The following is a 23,080-nucleotide window of genomic DNA, read 5'->3' on the forward strand; positions in this document are numbered from 1 at the left end:
GCCCACAGGCCCAGCCAGGCACAGCCCTTCCCTCGGCTGCCCCTGCTGCACCATCTCCATCTCATGGCCTCCTTTCAGTCCACACTCTTACCGGGATTCTTCCATGCACATAGCTGCTCTCCATTCCCAAGACATTCTTCCCTCCCTCCTTTGCCTGATTAATTTCTGTTTATCTCTCCCTTCTCAGCTCATGTCTCAGTTCTTCAGGGAAGCCTGCCCTGATCTCTGGGACTAAATCAAAATTCTCCAGTATAGGCTTGGCTATGAGGTACCACCTTTTCAAAGTTGCGGTTTACATTTGTTTGTGGGGTTTCTTTTATTCCTGTCTCTCTCTTCTGCTAGCTACAAGCTCCATGAGGACCAGGCCTTATCTGTGTTCACCATTATATCCCTGACACTTAAGATGCATACTTTCAATGAATGTAAGTATGTAAGCCTGTGCCTCTATAGAACAGAAGGCAAAATAAACCCCAGTCCACAGGAAAAAGCAGAATTTGTTCAATGGAATATTTCAACAAAAATGTTTCTAAAAGGAAAAGAATAGGCTCTAGTATCTACTAAGCTATTTTATTCTTAAACATAACTAGATAAAAAAGATTGGGAAAAACATATCACTCTTCCCACTTCATCAGTTTGTGGTACACAGTACAGTCAAGAGCCCACTCAATTATTCCATTTGGATGTCCTAGATATCTCAAGTTCAATAGGTTCAAAACTGAACTCATCATCTCTCAACTTCTCCCTCCACTAACCAAACTTTATCCACCCCCAGTGATCACCATATTGGTAAATGGCACTATAAACCCCCAGTTCCCCAAATCAAGACCTTGGCTTTATCTTCCCCCCAACCCTCATATCTCATTTGTTACCAAATCCTAATAATTTTCCTCTGAGATGTCTCTCAAATACATCTTCCTTTCCCTAATCCTACTGTAACTATTCTGGTTCAGAGCATATCATCTCTTTCTTGGAATATTATTATTATTAGGTTAGTGAAAATGTAATTGTGGTTCTTGCAATTAAAAGTAATTTCATTTATTTGAGACAGAGTATGTCTCTGTTGCCCAGGCTGCAGCGCAGTGCAGTGGTACAATTTTGGCTCACTGCAACCTCTGTTTCTCAGGCTCAAGCCAACCTCCCACTTCAGCCTCCCAAGTAGCTGGGACTACAAGTGCATGTCACCATGCCTGGCTAATTTTTTTATTTTTTTGTAGAGATGAGTTTCCCAGAACCATGTTTCCTGGGCTGGTCTCAAACTCCTGAGCCCAAGTGATCCACCTGCCTAGGCCTCCAAAGTACTGGGATTGCAGGCGTGAACCACTACACCTGGCCCTCTTTCCTAAATTATATCCAACTCCTCTCCCTAACTCTAGTCACATTCCCTGTATCTGTAAGAACAGGAAGGTCATGCTGCAGACAGATTTAAAAGCAAACAAAGAAACAAACACTCAGGGGCTGAAAGCAAAGAAGGTTTATTCTGTCCTCTTGCTACATGTCCATCTGAGATCAGTGGGAGGCTCTGCTTTATGTCAGTCTCCTCAGGAGCCCAGATTGATGAGACACCTAACATCTAGGATATGACTGGTTGCCATTGCAGGGGAGAGCAGAAATAAGAAATTGTACACTGGGTTTTAAATGCAATTAATCCAACAGATGTGACCATTGGTCAAGAGAAGCCATGTGGTCACACTTCTTTTCACAAAGTCAGAGAAATACAATCCCACCATGTGCCCAGAAGGAGAAGACCCAGAAATATATTGGCAGAGAGTCTACCATGGCCTGCTAGCTTCTCTCCACAATGCAACTGAAGCATCTTTCCAAAATAGCAGGCTGGCGTTCCTTCATACTTAAATTTGGTGCAGGAGGTGTGGGGGAGGGGGAGTTGGGAAAAATCTCCACTAATTAAAAGAAAATAAAACACAAACAAGACAACCATGTAGATCTTACAGAAGTACCTAATACTAATCCTCAACAAGAAAATCTTCTAAATAAATTTGGGTGAACACTTTCATCAAAGTGGTGAGAATACTAGTTACTTTTGTTCTTTATACTTCTTTGATTCTTTACAACAAACATTGCTTACCATTATAATAAAGGAAGGGAAGAGAGAGAGAGAAAGAAGAAGGATTATTAAACAGTTGTCCTTAAATCTAGACAAGGTCAAATGTTCGAAAACTTCTCACTACTTTTCTAAGAGCAAGTACAAATACTGAAATGCACACATCTTAACAATGGGGAGGCTAAAGTCATTAATTAAGTGACTCAAGTACTGCATCTTTTCACTGAGTAAAGTAAGAATTTAAAATGCAATGTTATTCTTTCCAAACCTTTTCTCTTCCCATTTGGTGTCCTGCTATAAGCTGAGTATCATTATCCTTCTGTTATATTTTTTAGATCATTTTAGCCTGGTGTGCACACACACGTACATGTGTGAAATATATATACTGTGTATATAATTGGTATTGAGTACAAGTTATTTCTCCATCAAATGATAGAACATCAAAGCTGGAGAGAAATTCAGAGGTCCTCTATTTCAAGCCCGTTGTTGGGTAGGTGGGGAAACTGAAATCTAGAGAGAATGAGAAGAGGCTCACTAAGTCACACAGCCAGTGGAAATGATGGGATCACCAGAGCCGGGTTTCCTACTCCTAAATGTGGTGTTTTCTCCCTGAATCTACATGACTGCCTGGCTAGGCAGGCTGTCATAGGGCTGGAGCAGCCTTGTCCTTGTTGTACTTCTTTTCTCTCTGCTGCCCCATAACCTGCCCCTCTGCCTCTTTCTGTTCGTGTGATTTGACTATTTTATTCTGAGCAGAATTAATTAAAACCAAAATTGTATAATTTTCAATAATCAACATTTAAAACTTGAATTTCTTGTTTTGAAAAGAAGCCACATAAAAGGTTTAGATGCTTCAAAAATATATTTTATTTAATAAGTGAAAATTAGTTGCCAAGAGAATGGAGCTTTGGAGGAAAATATTAGCCCCAAGGCCTATGTATTTTCAGACTTTAAGGTAGAGTCTGATTAAAATCACCAAGGATTTAAACCCTGCTCTAAAACTCTGCCAAAAACTGCCCTTTTAATATAGTACTTTCAAGTTTCAATGAAAGATAAATTAAAATGGTGGCTTGTCCTTAAAATTCTACCAAGAAACTTTGGTTGCCACAGAATCAGGCATGCAAGTTATCCCTTTGATGAGGCTAAATCTATGGCATGAATTTCATGTCTCCCCATAATGAGGCCTGAAGACTGAGCCAAGTCCTGGAGTAGTTGATTTGACTAAGACAAGTGGGCTGAGCAACCCAGCTCAAAATACTAGCAGAAAACGAACAGGTTCAAGTGTTGGGCAGATGAAAGAAAGTGATGATCTTCAGAAAATAAATCCTAGGGATGTGTTCATTCTTTCCGGCAGCAAATAAGAGAAACATCACCTCCCAAATCTTGTATGTTAAGTAAATGAGGAGCTGAAATAATATTATCTCCATATATCTGACAGTGTTTATATGAGGTTGAACCATATGAAAGTGTCACCTTTGTATGCAACAAACGTCAAACACCAGCAATTTTATACTTTTCAATGTGATATATTCTTCACAGCATATAATCTTGATGACGGCCCTGCAAAGTGAAATTTGTTATACTCATCTTACAGATAAGATGACTGGCTCAGAGAGCTTGAGAGATATTTCCAAGCCATGTCACCAAGTATACTTCAGCAGGGATATGCCCTGGATTTCCTTCTCCCACCCTTTCATCATGTGTAATCACCTGCCTGCTTCATGAAACAAGATTATCTCACTCACAAGGGCAAAACCCAAGCCTTTTTAAGCTCAGCAAATTCATAGATTTTGAATCAGTACTTTCTTTTATTGGACATATTCGTACAGCACAAAAGAAGTTTACTATTATCCCATGAATGAATCTATTCATTTGAATCAATTGTCTTTAAAACATTTTTATTGCTCATCTCATCAGTAAAAACTTTTACATAAGCACCACATTATACATTTATTTATTTAATGATATGCATGTACTGTGCATTACTATGTATATAGATTTCAGTGGAATAGAAATTTAAGAAGAATGAGACAAAGATTAAATGAATACTTTAAAATAAATTTTAAAGTGCAATATTGGCATGATAACTTTTTTGTTCATGTTAAGATTGTAACATACTGTAACATACTGTGTTCAGTTTTAAAAATCTTGAATTAGTCCTCTGCGTTGAAGATGTAGCTAGTACAGTTTATTTTAATATTTGGTTTTAGTGACTGTCACAGTTGAAAATTTATGTGTCAAAGATGTGTAGATCCAAATAGAAATGGTCAGCTATGATTACAAATTCACATCACTCACATTTCAATGCATCTACCAATTATGAGACATCATTTGCTGAAATGCTGCTAGCAAATTTCTGCGTTCCCTAATGTCAATTGCATGTTTCTGCAAGTTAATCAGAGGATACTTTTTTTAACAAAGGATGCCAAAAATCCATTCAAACTCTCCATTTGGAACATTTTTTTAAATGGGTTAAAATTTTCTTAGTTGTCATGTTTCCTTAGGAAAGAAAGAAAAAAAATTCCCATTTGTGTGTTTTAAAATATGTGATATTTTTAGTACCTAAATCACAATGAAGAAAATACTTCCAACCCTCATTATTTGAAAGATATTTTTCAATATTTGAAAGATATTTTTCAGAATACCTGTTGCATAGCGTACTGTGGTCAGCCACTTGTCATCACAGAACAGGCTGACACAAAAGCCTTTCATAAAAGAAAAATGTCTAAGCTCCATATTTGGCCATTCTCTAAGGAACTTTGCCTGGAGGTTTTTGTAGTATTTCCCCCTCTCATTATGAATTATTCCCAAGTATCTATGATTTCTGATACTAGAAACTATAAACCTACTTACCAACTATATAAACTGCAGTACAGTTTGTACAGTGAAACCGTCCAACAAGAGAGTTTCGGTCATCAGCTCCTCCAGGATGAAGCACGATCATGTGCCATCTGTACTGAGTAACTATCGAACATAACAGAGGAAGGTGCTTATGTCAATTCACTTTTTAAATGTTAGTGAAGCTTAATTTCTTTCTCATTGATAAATTTAAATGGAAACTTTTAGAATTTTCTTTGTATTTTGAGATCTCAGAAACTGATTTCACAATCTCACCCTCAATCCACTGTCAAAACAATACGTTATTATTTATTGAGCATCTACTAAGTGCTAGGCACCTTACATTTACTCCTCTGTAATCTTCTCAGTCATCTGTGTGGTGCTGTTATTTTTATTTTTTTTTCTTCTTTTGGAGACAGAGTCTCACTCTGTTGTCCAGGCTGGAGTGCAGTGGCATGATCTCAGATCACTGCAGCCTCCATCTCCTGTGTTCAAGCAATTCTTGTACCTCAGCCTCCCAAGTAGCTGGAACCACATGCGTGTGCCACCACACCCCGGTATTTTTTTGTATTTTAGGAGAGGTAGGTCATCACCATGTTGCCCAGGCTGGTCTCGAACTGCTCAGACAATCCTCCTTCCTTGGCTTCTCAAATTGCTAGGATTATAGGCGTGAGCCACAGTGCCAGGCCCTGTGGCATTGTTATCTTTACTTTATAGATGTAAATGTTAACGTCTAAAGGTTAAGTAACATGCAAAATCACATAGTGCCTCGGCGCAGCTGAAACCCCTTTTCTTTGCCTTTTCCCACAGCATCTCCCTCTAGTAACAGATTTCACTAGCTTCTTCGTAAAAGTAGTCTCAATACTGGCTTCTTTTCCACATATGGGTGTAATCGGTCACATTTTGAAAATATTCTCAGGTCAATTCTGGAGCTTTTTATGTATATTCTCTATGTGAAGACCACAGGCGAAATATATTCCTTTCATGGCTGTTGAAACCCTCCTATCACACTAGGCATGAATTATTAGGTTGGTGCAAAGGTAATTGCAGTTTTTGCTATTGCTTTTAAATGGCAAAAAACTGCAGTTACTTTTGCACCAACCAATGTTTCCATGGGCACTGTATGTGAAATTGAGACCTCTGTGTCTTCCGGAGTCACTGTCAAGTAGAGCTTTAAAAGGGCTTAGAGGCCAGACCCCTAACCTGTCTCAGTAGCTCTCCTATTGTATTGCTTTGATCACAGAATTATAACAACTTCCCTTCACTCTTTGTCTAAGGCCATACCTTTGCCTAATATGCTTAAAACACACATAATTTGTATCTGTTTATGACTTAATGACTTATGCTAGAGATTCCAAATACTGGTCAACAGGATGAATGAATTAGAATTATGCGGAACATGTATGCATTAGCTGGGGTGGAGAGGGGAGCAGCTTCTTAAAACATATATATTCCTAGGCCTTACTACCTCGAGATTCTGATTTAGTGGATCTTTATTTAGATCCATGAATCTGTATTGATAAAGCATCACTGTTGATGAGATTGAGCACAGTCAGATGGTATATACATAATTTAATATTGGAGAGTAATAAAGTCTATGATGACCAAGCAGAGTCAAGAGATAGTGAGTGACTATAGATACTCTAATATGATTGTAGAGGAATGGTTAGGGAAGGCTTTTTTGAATAGGTGACTGGAGCCCAGATCTGAATGAGGGAGCCATGCAGATAGCTGAGGGCACAGCATTGCAGAGGGAAGGAGCAACAAATACAAAGACTTGTTGGAGGATGAGCAAAGAGGCTGGAGAATGGTGAGAAATGATGAAAATAAGAGTAAATAGGTCAATGAAGTATTAAGAGGCAATATCATATAGGATCTCATTGGCCATGATAACAGATTTAAATTTTTAAATTGTTTTTAAGAGACAGTCTCTTGTTCTGTTGCCCAGGCTAGAGCACAGTGGTGTGATCATAGCTCACTGTAACCTCAAATTCCTGTGTTCAAGTGATCCTCCCACCTCAGCCTCCAGAATAGCTCGGACTACAGGCAAGCACCACCAAGCCTGGCTGATTTTAAAAATACATATTTTTGTAAAGACGGAGTCTCCCTATGTTGCCCAGGCTGCTCTCAAGCTCCTGGGCTCAAGTGATCCTCCTGCCTCAGCTTCCCAAAGTGCTGGAATTATAGGCCTGAGCCACGGTGTCTGACCTAAATTTTATTTTAAATGTGATGGGAAGCCATGTTAAAGTCAAGAGCAGGAAACTGACATGATTAGGCTTACATTTTAGAGGGATCACTCTGCTGTGTAAGGGAGAGAAACACCAGAGGCAAGAGCAGGGACCCTATCCAAGCAAGACTGTAACAGTGGCTTTGACTGAAGTGGGTGCCCTGGAGGAGATGACAAATGGTCAGATCTTACACGTATTTTAGAGGTAAAGCCAACATGATTTACTGATGGACTGGGTCTAGAGGACAAGAGAAAAAAAAGAGTCACAAATGTGGAGTCAAAACTCCAAGGTTTTGTTCTAAGCAAATGAGTGAATGAGGCATCACTACAGAGACAGAGAACACTGAAGAAGAAGCAAGAATGGAGGAAAAATAGAGTTCTGTTTTAAACATGATGAGTTTGAGATCCTGACATCCAACTTGGGCTATGGTGGGCAATTCCATATACGAGTCTGTATTCGAGCAAAGAGAAACAGGATGGTATTTAAACGTGGGATTCATCATCAGAGTTGCTATTTGAGGCCATGGAACAGGCTGAGTGTAGCTGAAGGAGAGAAGCAGTCTCAGAACTGATCGTTAAGGGCTTCCTTGTTCAGAAGCTGGGAAAGAAGCATGATTCAGCAAATCAGAGCAAGGAAGGGAACCAGGAGAATGTGCAATGCCAGAAGCCACCTGAATTTTTTTCTTTTTTAAGGAGGGATTGATTCGCTCAGCTAAATCTTCTAGGAGTTTGAATAATATAAGAATAAATAAATGGTCACTGGATTTGTTAGCAACCTTGAAAAGAATAGATACAATGAAGTGTTAGGGATGAAAATTATAGATTTAAGAAAGAGTGGCAGGTAAGGACGTGAGGACAGTGAGTTTAGACAACTCTTTTGGGATTGGCTGGAAAGGGCAGCAGAGAAATGGGATAGGAGCTGGAGACAGATGTATGACTGAGAAAGGATTGTTTTTCTCTCTCTTTCTTTTATTTTTACTTTAAGTTCTGGGATATACGTACAGTACGTGCAGGTTTGTTATATAGGTAAACATGTGCCATGGTGGTTTGCTGCACTTATTAACCCGTCATTTAGGTGTTAAGCCCCACATGCATCAGGAATTTGTCCTAATGCTGTCCCTCCCTTTGTCCTCCACCCACCAACAGTCCCCGGTGTGTGATGTTCCCCTCCCTGTGTCCGTGTGTTCTCATTGTTCAGCTCCCACTTATGAGTGAGAACATGCAGTGTTTGGTTTTCTGTTTCGGTGTTAGTTTGCTGAGAATGATGGCTTCTAGCTTCATCCACGTCCCTGCAAAGGACATGGACTCATTATTTTTTGTGGTTGCATAGTATTCCATGGTGAATATGTACTACATTTTCTTTATCCAGTCTATCATTGATGGGTATTTGGGTTGGTTCCAAGTCTTTGCTATTGGGAATAGTGCTGCAATAAACATATGTGTGCAGGTGTCTTTATAGTAGAATGATTTATAATCCTTTGGGTATATACCCAGTAATAGGATTGCTGGGTCAAATGATATTTCTGGTTCTAGATGAAAAGATTGTTCTTAAGGTAGATGCTGTTACAACATGTTTGGATGCTGATGAGAATGATCTGGAAGGAAATTAATGATGCAGAAGAGAAGGGAGATATAATGTAAAGAAGGATTAGAATTGAACCTATAAGTAAGATATTGGTATCACACTTACCAGTAAGAGGGTAGATGGAACACATAGGTTCCAACTCGAGGGTTGGCAAATTTAGGTAAAAGAATAAAGACTGTCTCTTCTCATTGACTATCTTTTCTCAGTGAAATAACAATCAAGGTAAGCAGCTGAGACTCCGATAAGAGGAATTTGGGTTGGGAAGAGAGAAGGAGGTAGAAATGTAGTTCCAATTGCCAGGCAGTAATGGGGGCCATCTTCAGGTTACAATCATAAATTTAAAGTATCATAGTTGTGTTTTTTTCCGGCCGTTTTCACTTGCTTAGGTAGAAGCTCAGGTTAGGCAAATAATTTTTTTTAATTTTGGAATTTGGGGTGCCAATAAATAACATGGATCTTACCCTCCTGCATTCAGAATCAGCTGAAAGGTAGATACAAAAGAGTAACTTTTATGACTATAAAACAGATAAGAGAATGTGGTTTTCAAAATTCAGGTGTGGGTTGGAAAATTCTTCACTCCAGACTCATCCTGTTCCTGGCAGGCCCCTTCCTTCATGCAAAACAGGCCAGAATGTACCCTCTCCCCTGGCAGGAGGATGTGAAGAGAGGAGAGAGAAAAGTCTGAGCCAGGTATGTTACCCCCATCAGATAATTTGTTTCGTCCACAGAAGGAAGGTGAGAGTGAGGACTGGGGAAAGAGCCTGGAAGATCAGCCTCACTCAGCCAGAGTACTCAACTCTGGCTGCTCATTGGAATCACCTGGGATTGTTAAAAGAAACCAATGCCCAGGTGCACTCCAGAGATTCTGATTTAACTGGTCTGGGCTGCCATCTGGGCATCCAGACTTTTGAAAGTCCTACCAGGTGACTCTAATGTGAGTCCAAGGTTTTTCTCTAACAATAAGCATGGTTGACATTTTTCAGAAAAATATAACAGAGGCAGAAAAAGGGAGAGGAGACAAGAATGCTTTTGAAAAGTTATTACATTTACGCACTATCGAATTTAAAGAGGCAAGTGAGGGCATGAGATGACTGATGGGATAGTACAAAACAGTAGGGTCAGTGAATTGTATGGGTGTCCCAGAAAGGTTGTAGAATTGTTGGATTTGTGCTATAGAAGAAGGAAGCTGAAAGAACATGAGATAAAGACCAGAGAATGCAATGCTTGAGTTGAGATTCTTAAATGCTGCCAAAATCGTACATTCTACGGTATGGCTAACCATGAAAGTAGGTGACTAAGGTGGGGTGAAGCAGAAGATAGCTGGAGAGAAGAAGGTCATGGGCAAGAGACACCAATGTGCTGGAGGAATCATCAATGTGGATGCTGAAATCACAAAGAATGATGACTGGACTCCTGCTAGCCATAGCAACCTGGGCACCAGAAGAGAAGTAAGGCGTGCAGGTCCCTAGCTCCCAGCCATGAGGCTCACAGGGATCCTGGTGAGATGGTTGCCTATTTTGATCCTGCTTTCTTTACCCTTTAACAGATGGCCAACTCCATATACAGTAGATCTGAGAAAGGGCGAGACGATCCAAAATATTACCTTTAGATATTAAGATAGAGAAAAAGCTTACAACTATTTTTCAGAAGGGGTTGAATCTGCATTTTCGATTGGTAAAAGTGAAAGAAAGGTCAGTGAAATGTTTACAGGCCCTGGGCATAAACCTTAAGAAAGGTCAGTTTTTTCTTTTCGCCTCCTTGTCACATTAGTGGGTGGACAAATATGGAGCATGCCATGTTTGGTCATCCATGGACTTGAGTCCACCAGTTTGATCTGTACCACTTGCACTCTGCTTTTACTATTGATGGATAACTATGCAGACGTCAATCACTTTTCATGTGTTCATTTTGCTAATTCCCCACCTCCCTTCCATCTTTCCCTACCTTTTGCCAATCTCCCAATTTGTTATGCAGCAATAATTTCCCCTCACACCGCTCCTGCCAATTGCAGTGCCAGATGGCTTCAGTTCTGAGCCCCCTCACCCAGCCCCTCCTTGAGAACAGCTGCCATTGTCATTGCTGTGAACACATCACAGCTTTGAACCCATAGCTGGGACCTAAACTTGATGCTCAGCATCGGGAGGGGCTGGCGCTAATGCAAGGAAACATGAAAACAGCACACACTTTTCCTTGCTGCTGTTCAGCAAGAGCCCTTAGAAAAGGCTCTTCAGCATTTTTTCAATCATCTGTGTATCAAAATCTCATTGTAGAGTTTAATTTCTTTACCACCTGACTCAGCTTCCTGGCCATGAAGTTCCCTTTGAGCCTTAAACGCAATTAGAACCCTGTTATTTCCCATCCTGAAAACAGATGTGAAAAAACAACTGTGTGTGTGTCTGTGCATGTGTCTGTGTACATGCATTTGTGAGCCTCTCTCTTCAGAAATCCAGCACATTGTCTCATCCACATCCACATATTTTTATTTAAACATGATCACATAACAGGCAAAATACAATTTGGTTGCTGTTTGGACAATCTTCCCCTAAGTCAGCCTCCGAGGAAAAATAAAGGATTAGAATCCCTGTTTGTTTTTGATCTGGAGCCATACTATGTTCATCCCAACACTGAAACTCTGTTACTGTGACACTACCTAAAAAGATCATATTTTTGAGTCCTCTGTGATGGCAGGTCAGTCGTGGGCCTAAAAACCCAAACAAAAAGAATCCTGAATCAAATTCCATGTAGACCAATATGCATTTCAAAGGCATTGCCCATGTAGTCAGTGGGTTAGGGTTTTTGTGTTGTTTTCTTTTTCTTTCTTTTTTAGAGGGTGGGGGAGGGAGAGGGGCTCTCTTTCATGTTAATCTAATTGTGCATAACCCAGGCACATTTTACCATGTAGGGAAACTCTTTAGCGTCCCTTCCCTACCACACACTTTGGCCCTCTTTCATTTTTCTCCTTCTGATGTCAGAGTGCCCCCTGCCCCCTCCCCGGCATACATTTTGGGAAGATTCCCAGGATGATGATGTATTCTGCTTTGCTGCTGAGGAATTTACTATCCCCTTACTTGGCAGCAAATGAAAGTGGGTATTAATTTCTCAGAGTGCTGGTAGAAACACGACAGAGGGGCTGCAAGAATGATACCCACCTAAATCTGTATGTAGTGCACAGCATGCTGCCGTTTCAAAAGGGAAAGAGAAAAGAAAATGAAAAGAAAAGATTCTCCTGAGTTGACTTCTCTGCATTTTGCATCGTTAGGTCTTGGAGAGAGATGCGAGAGGTTTGGGCTCTGAACAGAGTTAAATTATGCAGCTTCGGGGATGCCAGGTCCTCCAGAATAGGATGCTTCGTTTAGATTTTCCACAATGCTATTGAAGTGCTTATTTTCCTCCTGAAGAGACACAAACAGATGCAAACTTCTGTAAACACTTTAGAAATGAATTCAGTGAGTTTGGCCTCTCAGCAGTGCTCAATAGCTGACAGAAAAATGTCTAATTAGTGCAAGTGGAAATAATAGGGCCACTTGGATTCCTTCCATCCTCCTCCAAGTCTACTTTTCCAAGGAACTCAAAGGCCCTTTTGTCTGGCAGGTCACCCTCTCTCAGGCTTTTGTGCTCCAATCTATTAAGAGTAGAAGGGGGAAAAATAGATTAGGCAATGTTCTCTGCTCAAATATATGGCGTGTTCTTGAGGGATGCAGAATGGGGTGTTTGCAGCATCAGTTTACAGGTGCTTGGGGAGGGATTCCTCCATTGGCGACAGCCAAAAGCAATTCGCACGTGTGTGCTGAGAAGGCCCCCTTTCAAGACCCAGCTTTCCCTCACCAAGTGCCACAGAGCCCGCTCATTTTCCTTTTCCTTTCTCAGTTTCCAGTAACATCAATCCTCAGAGTTGGTGAAGAGAAGAAAGAGATTGAAAAAAATGAGAGGTTTAGCCATTCTCTGAGATAAGCCTTGTAGGTGTTACATGCATGACCCATTATTTCTGTTTTGCTCTATTGAAACTTCCACTGAAACTCACTTTGGGAGTCTGTCTGTTCCTGTTTATGTCTCATCATACAAGAGAGTGGAAATGAGTAGCTGACGTCTTTCCATTTTTTTCATAGTGTTCCATGTCATTTATTAAGCACCCACAATCTACCAAGCTCTGTGCTGAGCATTTGACCCACACTTCCTCTAATCCTGAAACAGCACCACACATGAATATTATCCACATTTCACAGATGAGATCATTGAGAATAGAGTGGTTAAGTAACTTGCCATGGCAAATAAGTGCTAGAGCTAGGAAACAAACCGAGATATCCGTGGTTTCATCTCAGACTTTATATCGCTTTAATCTGTAAACGTTTGACTTGGTTCAATTTTTATATCTTCCGTGCCTCTACTGCATATACCTAATTTTTACTCTACCTTCTTGAACTGTAATCTGGGGGTCACTTTCTATTGATTTATTTTTCTGTGCAATCTGGGCTTCTTTCATACCTGGCAATTTTCAACTGAATGCCAGATTATAAATTTTACCTTCTTGGATTGTGAACATTTTGTGTGCCTATAAATATTCTTGAGCTTTGTTCTGGGACTCAGTCAAGTTAGGAAATAATTTGATCCTTTTGAAGCTTTCTTCTAAGGTATCAGAGTTGGCCAAGAACAGTCATAGTCAAAGGCTAATTTAGTCTCCCTACCAAAGCAATACTCTTTCTGAATACTCTACCCCATGTCCTGTAAATGACAAGACTCTTCTACACTGGGTGATAGAAACACAAACTGCTTGAGGCCTAAGAATTGTTTCCTATGTTCATTTCAGGTGGCTTTTTCCCCCAGCTTTGGGTGGTTTCTTTCCATGCAGAAGCTGATCAGTATTCTGCTGAAGACTCAAAGGGGACCCTCTGCAGACCTCTGAACTTGCTTTGTGCAGCTATTTTCTTCTGGTACTCTGCCCTGTGAACTCTGGCTACCTTGGCCTCCCCAGACTCCAAGAAGCTCTGTCTCATAACTCAGGGAGACCATTTCATAAAGGATACCACTGCACTTGCTAAGTATCCTTATAGCTCACTGTGAGGAGTGCCCAACTGTAGTGATCCCCAGCTATCACCAAATCATCATTTGCTGTCATAATACCAACTTTTGTTAGAGAATATCAAAGCACAAAAATTAAAAGCCATCTCCCGGGAAGTTTTCTTTCCTGTCTCTCATTTTTAAATCTGTAACAAGAATACTCTTTTCATTTGGAATTTGTTTTTATTTGTCCTCGTTTTCCTTTTAATAGAATTTTCTCATTATAATGAAGGAAGTGGGGCCCCTAAAACCACTGTTTGGACTCAACAGTGAGTTCAGCCCCAGCTTTAAAGACCCAACTTTTTTGTCTGTTTGTTTTTTGAGACGGAGTCTTGCTCTGTCACCCAGGCTGGAGTGCAATGGCACAATCTCGGCTCACTGCAACCTCCACCTCCCAGATTCAAGCAATTCTCCTGCCTTAGCTTCCCAAGTAGCTGGGATTACAGGCACGCCCCACCACACCTGTCTAATTTTTTTGTATTTTTAGTAGAGATGGGGTTTCACTATGTTGGCCAGACTGGCCTTGAACTCCTGGCCTCATGATCCACCCGCCTTGGCCTCCTAATGTGCTGGGATTATAGGCATGAGCCACCACGCTTGGCCAAGACCCAACTTCTTATTCTCAGATTAGGCACTGCTCCACAGAACCCTGCTCAGGCCACAGGGGAAAAGCAGAAGATGAACTGATGCTCAAGAGACTTGTGTTCCTCAAGTATTGCAAAGATGTGGAGAAAATGGAACCTGTGCAATCTTGGCGGGCTTGTAAAATGGTGCAAACTCTGTGGAAAACAGCATGGATGTTCCTCAAAAAATTAAACATAAAACTCTCATGTGATCAAGCAATCCCACTTCTGGGTATATATCCAAAAGAAGTAAAGCAGGGTGTTGAAGAGATATTTGCATACCTATGTCCATGGCAGCACTATTCACAACAAAAAGAGGTGAAGTCACCGAAATGTTCATTGATGGATGAATGAGCAAACAAAACGTGGTATATACATACAATGGATTATTATTCAACCTTAAAAGGGAAAACCTTAAAAGGAAAGCCTGCCACATGCCACAATATGGATGGACCTTGAAGATATCATGCTAAATGAAGTAAAAAGACTAATGCTGTATGAGTTCACTAATATGAGGTATCTAAAGTGGTCAACTTCATAGAAGCAGAAAGTAATGTTGGAGCTCAGAAAAGGATACCCCAAAGTAAGACATTTTGGCATGCTGAGTACTTTGAAGTAAAGGAGATTGAAAGACCCCAGAAGCAGCCTCAGAAGCAAGTTCTCTCTGACCTTCTCCTGCCCTCCTCTCTCTCACTCCTCTTTCACCACTAAACCAAGTCATAGAAACCACAGAATTCCTCTTCTTCAAGGCAAGTCATAGAAGTTAGAACTCCTCTCCACCAAAGCAAGTCATAAAACCTAGAAATATTACTCTAACCTTTCCCTGCCTTTCTGTGTAGAGGCTGGCCATAAAAAAATTCTCTGTCCTATCTTGTCTGATAGTAGATTATAAGACCTGTACCTGGAAGGAAGGATACTAGACAGATAGGCTGAGAAAAATCTCACCAGATAGGTCTTGCTGAGTCCCATCACACCTAGTCTATTATGATTAGTCATACTCCTTCTGTCCAATCACATTTCTACATGGCTGTCTATTCTTTGTCAAATTTAAGCCTTAAAAACAGGCAGTTTTTTCTGGGTCTTTGGGTCTTCATTTCTAAAGGCTCCCATGTAACATCAAACTTTGATTAAATAAATTTGTTATGCTTTTCTCTTGCTAACCTGTCTTGTATTATAGGAGTGTCAGCTGTGACCCTCATGATGGGAGAGGAAAGGTGTCACACCTCTTAACCCCTACAGTAGAATGGTGGTTGCCAGGAATTGGGGAGAGTGGAAAAAGGGGAGTTGTTGTTTAATGGGTATAAAGTTTTGGATTTGCAAAGTGCAAAATGTCTGAAGATTTGTTTTGCAACAACGTGAACATACTTAACACTACTGAAATGTATACTTAAAAATGTCAAGATGGTAAATTTTATGTTATGCATTTTTTACCACTGTGAAAGAGAGAAACCAGAAACAGTGGCTCATGCCTGTAATGCCAGCTACTCAGAAACTGAGGTGGGAGGATCACTTGGGCCCAGGAGGTTGAGGCTGCAGTGAGCTATATGATCAGCCACTGCACTCCAGCCTGGGTGACAGAGTGAGATCCTGTCTCTAAAAATTAATTAAAAATAAGTAAATAAAAATAAAAGAGAAAGAGAGACTTGAATTTTTGCCTAGCGCTGACTCTTTTGATTTTATAACTTTGGAAAGTCACTTAATCTTGCAGCTTCAGTTTCCTTTTCTTGTTTAGACTTTAGAGTTACTATAAAATTTAAATGTCATAGAGGTGTGTGTGAACATTTTTCACAGACTAGATGGTCCTACACAGTGGAAACCATTATTCTCAGTGAGGAAAGAGTGGGAATCACCTGTGGAGAATAGCCTGCCTCTGAACATTGCCGCCCGAGTAGTTACTGCAGCTTCCCTAAAACTAAAGTGAGACACCAATAAGAATGGAGAACAAGGCTGGGCGCAGTGGCTTATGCCTGTAATCCCAGCACTTTGGGAGGCCGAGGCGGGCAGATCACGAGGTCAGGAGTTCGAGACTAGCCTGGCCAACATAGTGAAACCCCATCTCTACTAAAAAATACAAAAATCAGCCAGGCGTGGTGGTGAGCACCTATAGTCTCTCTTACTCAATTGGCTGAGGCTGGAGAATCACTTGAATCCGAAAGACAGGGGTTGCAGTGAGCCAAGATCGCACCACTGCACTCCAGCTTGGGTGATAGAGATGAAAAAAAAAAAAGAAAAGAAAAAAAGATGGAGAGCAGAACTAGAAATCAAGCATGCATGGAAGTGTAACATCAAAAAGAGGGCATTCACAGGCTATCTGAGTACCCCCCAAGGTCCATAGCCACGAGCAGGTGGCAGGAATAGTGTTCTTCCTTCTAAGCAAAAGTAGAAGGAAGGCTGGAAGTGGCAGAAACTGCAAGTACTGAAGATAGTAGCTGAAGATACAAAACAAAGGACTATATCTACCTGTCTTTAGCACAGGAAGGACCGTTGCTGAGAGATTGGCTTTAGTAGACACAGCTGGCCACATATACACCATCAATTTGCTTTTCCATCTTTGATTTACATTTTATGAATGCCAATGACAGACTTTTTTTTTTTTTTTTTGAGACAGAGTCTTGCTCTGTTGCCCAGGCTAGAGTGCAGTGGCACAATCTTGGCTTGCTGCAACCTCCGCCTCCTGGGTTTAAGTGATTCTCCTGCCTCAGCCTCCCGAGTAGCTGGAACTACAGGCACGTGCCACCACGCCCGGCTAATTTTTGTATTTTTAGTAGAGATGGGGTTTCACCATGTTGACTAGGCTGGTCTCGAACTTCTGACGTCAAGTGATCCACCCATCTCAGCCTCCCAAAGTGCTGGGATTAAAGGCTTCAGCCACTGCGCCTGGCCAACAGACTTTTTCTCATTTATGAAACTTGTATTTTTCAGATTGATGGTTTATTTGACAAACTCAGTAGAAGTTTTGAGCATTGCAATTTTTGTTAGGCTTTTTCTGGTTGGAAGGAACAGAAGCTCAATCAAGTAAATACATAAAAGGGGATGTGCAATATTTTGAAAATACATGTGGCATACTAAACGAGACATGTAATTCCTAGAATGGCACTCATGAAAACGTGGACTGGCATTCAGAGCCATTCTTGGATCCTCCCTTGTGTTGCCCATAAACATGGCTTGGCCATACTCTACTTTATTTCTATCCTTCAACAACAGGCAAATTCTTTCTATATTTTTTAGTTCAGATTGATACATTGGTTTTTTAAAGCCTGGCCACAGAGTCATGGGGGGTCAGGTTATCAGGTAGCTACACTTGATCAGGTGGCCTTGATCTGGTTGTGGGGTGGAGAAAAAAGGGTGTCAAGGCCAAGTAGCAAAATACGTGGCTACCTCAAAGACAGGGGCTGTGGGCACAGCAGTTTACTTAGAAAGGGTTATGGTGTGCCTTAGAAAGGCAGTTATTCATGTCAGGGTGTTTGGGAAGATCTGATCAATAGTACCTCTCTTCCTTTCCTGGATTCTGAGCAAATGGAGAAATAAAAGAGGCAAACAAGAGATGAAATAGTACCCTTAATTCTGATAAAGGGCAAGTTAGAAGATATAGCTTTGTATTGGACATAGGGAATCTGCTAGTGGAATCCCAAAATTATAAAGACTTCCCCATTTAGTCACAGGAACAGGGCCAAGCAGAATACTCCATGTAAGGCAGCTTACTAGACAAGACTTATGATATAGAAAAGTAACAACAAATTGCTGTTTCCTTTGGACAGCTTGTTCCCAGGAGAAAAAAGAGAGAGGTCATACATGCCCACTTTCTTCTTCTAAAATTTACCAGATTAGTCACTCCACCCCCCATGGAGCAGAGTGAGGAAAGTGATAGAAAGAGGCCGGGGATGCTAGGGTCATAGAGCTCCTGTCACGTGGAAGGAAATATCAAGAGGAGAGAAGAGATATTCTCCCCAACAGTTGGCAACTCTATCCCAATGAGAGCAATGATTGACTCAGACCAAAAAGGTAAGTCGAGTAAAAAATTATATACTTAATAAACACATTGATAGTTTAAATATCTTAACAGGTTAAGTAAGCATCAGTTTTAAAACGGAAAGATTATTGTGCTGGTATTTGGCAGGCATTACCTTACTGATGAAAGCCTGTGAATACAAATATTCTGTAACCAATTATGTATATGGCATTTATTAACATAGTAGTAAATATCAGATAATTGACTCAAAGAGGACCCTCTGCAGATCTCTGAACTTGCTTTGTGCAGCTTTCTTCTTCTGGTACTCTGCCCTGTTAACCCACCACGTGGGCCTTTCCAGACTCCCAGCAGCTCCATCCAGCTTCCTAACATGGAGTCAGGGCAACAAGGGAGCATGTAGGATCTGAATTTGGACCTCCTGTGTTCAAACCTCAGCGCTTAGTCACAGGTCATGTGACCTCAGCATATCACTTCACCTCTCTGCATCTCAGGTTTCCCATCTTACAGATGAGAATAATAATAGAACCTGCCTCTTAGGATTGCTAGGAGGATACTGAATTAGTGCATATAAATCACCTAGCACTGTGCCTGGCACCTGGTTTTGCCCAGTTAAGTGTTAATACTTAGGAATATGTGGTGATGAAAGCAGTGCTTTGTGTAGTAACATTGTAGTAGGAAAATAGGCAATGCTTACAAGGCTGTCTAGGCTTCATGTGTGAACAAACATGCCCAGAAAGCACTCAGCATGATTTAGTTTAGCATATGAAAATAATAGCATTTGGGTGATAAACTCATTTACGCTACTAGCTATGTAACCACTAAATCAAAGGTCTTTAGTACAACACCCTAGCAGAGCAAACGATGATGATGTTTATTCATAAAAACTTGATTATTTATTTCTACTTCTCACTCTTTATGTTACACTTTCATTTCATGCCGGGTTTCTTCTTTTTCTTATTTTATTCATTAACGAAACATGATGATATAAATCAAATATGGACTGTTATCTAAAATTCCATATTTCTTCCTAATTAAAATGTAGGCAATAAATGAAGCAGAGTGTCATGAACTAATGTGGAAGTTCTCCTAGATGATGGTGATTGAAAGAAGAAAACAGCAGAACAATATGTTTAGTGTGAGGTCATTTATGTATGAAAGAGAGAGAAAGAGATAGGAAAGGTAGGAGAAGGCAAAGCAAGACAACGATCAATTAATATCTAAATATAAATAAAAGGATAGAGGTTCTGGAAGGATCTTCTCTCCCAAACCATTGTCAAGGAGAGTTGGAGAAGTAGTAGAAGAAATAAAATAAGGGATGGGGAAACTATGGGGCGCTTTTACTTTTTATAATACATAGTTTTTGTTGTTGTTGTTGTTGAGACGGAGTCTCACTCTGTCACCCAGGCTGGAGTGCAGTGGCTGGATCTCCGCTCACTGCAACCTCTGCCTCCTGGGTTCAAGTGATTCTCCCGCGTCAGCCTCCCGAGTAGCTGGGACTACAGGCGCCCATTACCATGCCTAGCTAATTTTTGTATTTTTAGTAGAGACAGGGTTTCACCATGTTGGCCAGGCTGGTCTCAAACTCCCGGCCTCAAGAGATCCCCCTGCCTCGGCCTCCCAAGGTGCTGAGATTTACAGGCATGAGCCACTATGCCTGGCCCTACCTTTTACCCTATGCACTTTAGTATTGTTTGAGTTTTTAACAACAGGAAGTATGCATTTATCGCTTCTATAATTTTATAAATGTAATGGGGGAAATTGAATGAAGAAAATAGTATTTTATTGCACAATTGAACTGGATTTTTCCGTTTTCTTTCTTTTGGTTCAGCTGCCTAATAAAGTATTTTTCTCTTCCTAGCTGTGGGTTTTGTTGTATTAATGAAAATGCCTCCCACTCTAAGCCTGGCCCTCAGCCTGCCGGCGTTTCCGCCTGGCTCAAGATCTTCCACGCTGTTCCTCCAGGCGTCCCTGAGGGCCTCCATCCTCGCTCAGGACTGTGCGGCTGCGGCAGCTATTGTGTTCTTGGTGGACCGGTTCCTGTATGGGCTCGACGTCTCCGGAAAACTTCTGCAGGTCGCCAAAGGTCTCCACAAGTTGCAGCCAACCACCCCAATTGCCCCGCAGGTGGTTATTCGCCAAGCCCGAATCTCCATGAACTCAGGTAGGCTCCCTCCTGCTGGCCGCCCCCGCGTCCTCGGTGTCTGCAGCTCCCCTTCCCTCCCGAGCTACTTGACCTCTGTGGGACACCCGGAGCACCCGGACCCTGCGTGCCATCTTTCCGAGCCCGGGGCTCCCCTCCCCCGCCCCTGTGCCCTTCCACCCGCCTCTTTGCCAGCACAAAGGCCCTGGCATAAAGGGTTTCAGAGCCAAAAGCAGTAGAGAAAATTGTGAAAGGGTGTGGAAAATACTAATTGGAGCTTTTGTCTTCTAACAAATCTGTCCTGCTGCTTTCAAACAGGGGTATCTGAATTGCTATACTTCTGACCAAGAGTCTTTAAAAAGCAGATTAGAATTCTACTATTTTCTCTTCGCTCTCCTGTCTCCTTTCTGTAGGGCCACTTGACTAAGCTAACAATAGAACTGACAAACCCACTGAAGTAATTTGAGGGTTTTTTTCATCATTCAGAACACCGGTACAGTACCTGATTAGGTCTTAAAGTATCTTTTTTTTTTTTTTCCTGTCACTTTGAATGAAATGAAAAAGGAGGCTGACATTCTAACTTAAGATGTGGTGTGGAGGAGGGCCGGAGGGGAGGGGGGCCTGCTATGCATTACTGCAAGGTCCACTTCCATAGAATTCTTGAATTATTTAAACTGCTGGTAGCCATTAGATTTAGAAACGTGTAGCCTGTTATTCCTGTTTCCAAGACTGAAAAAGTAAAGGATGAAAAGAGAAGGCAAGTTACCCCTACCAGAAATGGGACTGGTTCATTTTCTGATTGGTTTTAGCTATTGCTATTATTTTAATAACTCTGGTCTTTAAGAGGTTAAAATCTCTTTACTTCATTTCCTTTGAAAAGGAACTGTACTAACTATGCTAAATAGGACAATTGCTGAATGCAGAGAGGGACAGAGACAAAAGGACATGGGAGAAATGGGCTAGTGGAGGTTACCTTTTCAAAAGCCCAAGTTCATTTACACTCAAATTCTTGCAACTGTGCATAAATTGTGCATGTCTTGTTATTTACTTATCTCAAGTAACTCAGGGACAGAGTTGAACTTAGGAAAAATTTCTTCTTTCAAATGTTCCTGATGTAATTTATAATGTCTGAGACATGAAAGAAACCTAACAACTGTTGTTCCTTCTGATGGTGTCAGATGGTAATGATGTATGAGCAGGTCATTCTCTGAGGGGAACAGAGTGGCGAAGGCTGGAGGGTGCAGGCAGGGTTCTAGTACTGGTTCTCATCAAGAAGAGCTTGGAACAGAGAAATGTAGCTTATTTTCTGCCATACAGCATTGCTATAGTGTGACATGAAAACTGAGGTCAAATGGTAAACAGGGGCATTGATAGCTTTGCTTTTACATGTCCAAACTGATCTTTCAGGTTCCCATTTTTGTTTTTGTTTTGTTTTTGAGACAGTCTTGCTCTGTTGCTCAAGCTGGAGTGCAGTGGCCTGATCACAACCCACTGCAGCCTCGAGTTCTGGGGCTCAGGTGATGTTCCCACCTCAGCCTCCTAAGTAGCTGAGACTATAGGCATGCGCCACCACACCCAGCTAATTTTTGTATTTTTTGTAAAGACTGGGTTTCACCATGTTGCCCAGGCTGGTCTCAAACTCCTGACCTCAGGTGATCTACCCACCTCAGCCTCCCAAAATGCTGGGATAACAGGTGTAAACTGCCATGCCTGACCAGGTTTCCTTTTTTGAAATTGGTTTTGGGAGGGTTTTAAAAATTATTTCTCTCAAAGTTCTAATCAGGTGGTATAGCAGTTTTCTCCTGATGATGAGAAAGCCTTGGTATGATCACGATGATCATGATGATGCTCCTCTATTCACATTATCCTGTGTCTAACATAAAGGTCCTGGATCTCTTTCCCCAATAGTTGGGATTGTCTTTTCCTCAAAGACACTATTAGAATTGCCACAGAAAGACAAATATAGCCTCAGAGTTAAGTCTTCTTGTGTAAATGTCTGCCACAAAACATCTGGAGCCTCCACCTACACTGGCTGTCTCAGAGAGAGAGAAGGACTGGGACTGCGAGCAGGGATGGTTTAGGGGTAACAGAAGAAGATTTGCTGAAAGGAGGCTCTTAGGCCAAGCACTTAGGAATCGTGGGGTGGAGAAGTGAAAGAGATTATATAATATTGTAAGGGGTAAGGAAGAAAAACAAAGGTAATACGAGAGAGAGGACAGCAGTCTTGCTATTATCCTTCTGATCCAGCACTTCCTGGTATCCACCACAGGGTTCCATCCAGTCAAACACTCAATGTAGTGGGATGTCAGAAGCAAGAGAAGACTCACAAGGCCGGGCACAGTAGCTCAGGCCTGTAATCCCAGCACTTTGGGAGGCCGAAGCGGGTGGATTACCTGAGGTCAGGAGTTCGAGACCAGCCTGGCCAACATGGTGAAACCCCGTCTCTACTAAAAAATACAAAAATTAGCCAGGCGTGGTGGTGAGCACCTATAGTCTCTCTTACTCAATTGGCTGAGGCTGGAGAATCACTTGAATCCGAAAGACAGGGGTTGCAGTGAGCCAAGATCGCACCACTGCACTCCA

The 23,080-nt window shown here is 41.4% G+C and overlaps 1 protein-coding gene across 3 annotated transcripts in view; it reads left to right on the forward strand.

Annotated features, from left to right (window-relative positions):
• The window catches only part of ALPK1 (alpha-kinase 1), a 129,324-nt gene that overhangs the window by 77,045 nt on the left and 29,199 nt on the right, over positions 1-23,080 (forward strand). For all 3 annotated transcript variants that reach the window (XM_011948359.1, XM_011948360.1, XM_011948361.1), the window contains one exon: positions 20,320-20,518. In XM_011948359.1, coding sequence (XP_011803749.1) covers positions 20,320-20,518 — 199 coding nt within the window. The remainder of the gene's footprint in view (positions 1-20,319; positions 20,519-23,080) is intronic.

The sequence above is a fragment of the Colobus angolensis genome, unplaced genomic scaffold (genome assembly GCF_000951035.1).
Source record: "Colobus angolensis palliatus isolate OR3802 unplaced genomic scaffold, Cang.pa_1.0 Scaffold279, whole genome shotgun sequence".
NCBI lineage: Eukaryota > Metazoa > Chordata > Mammalia > Primates > Cercopithecidae > Colobus > Colobus angolensis.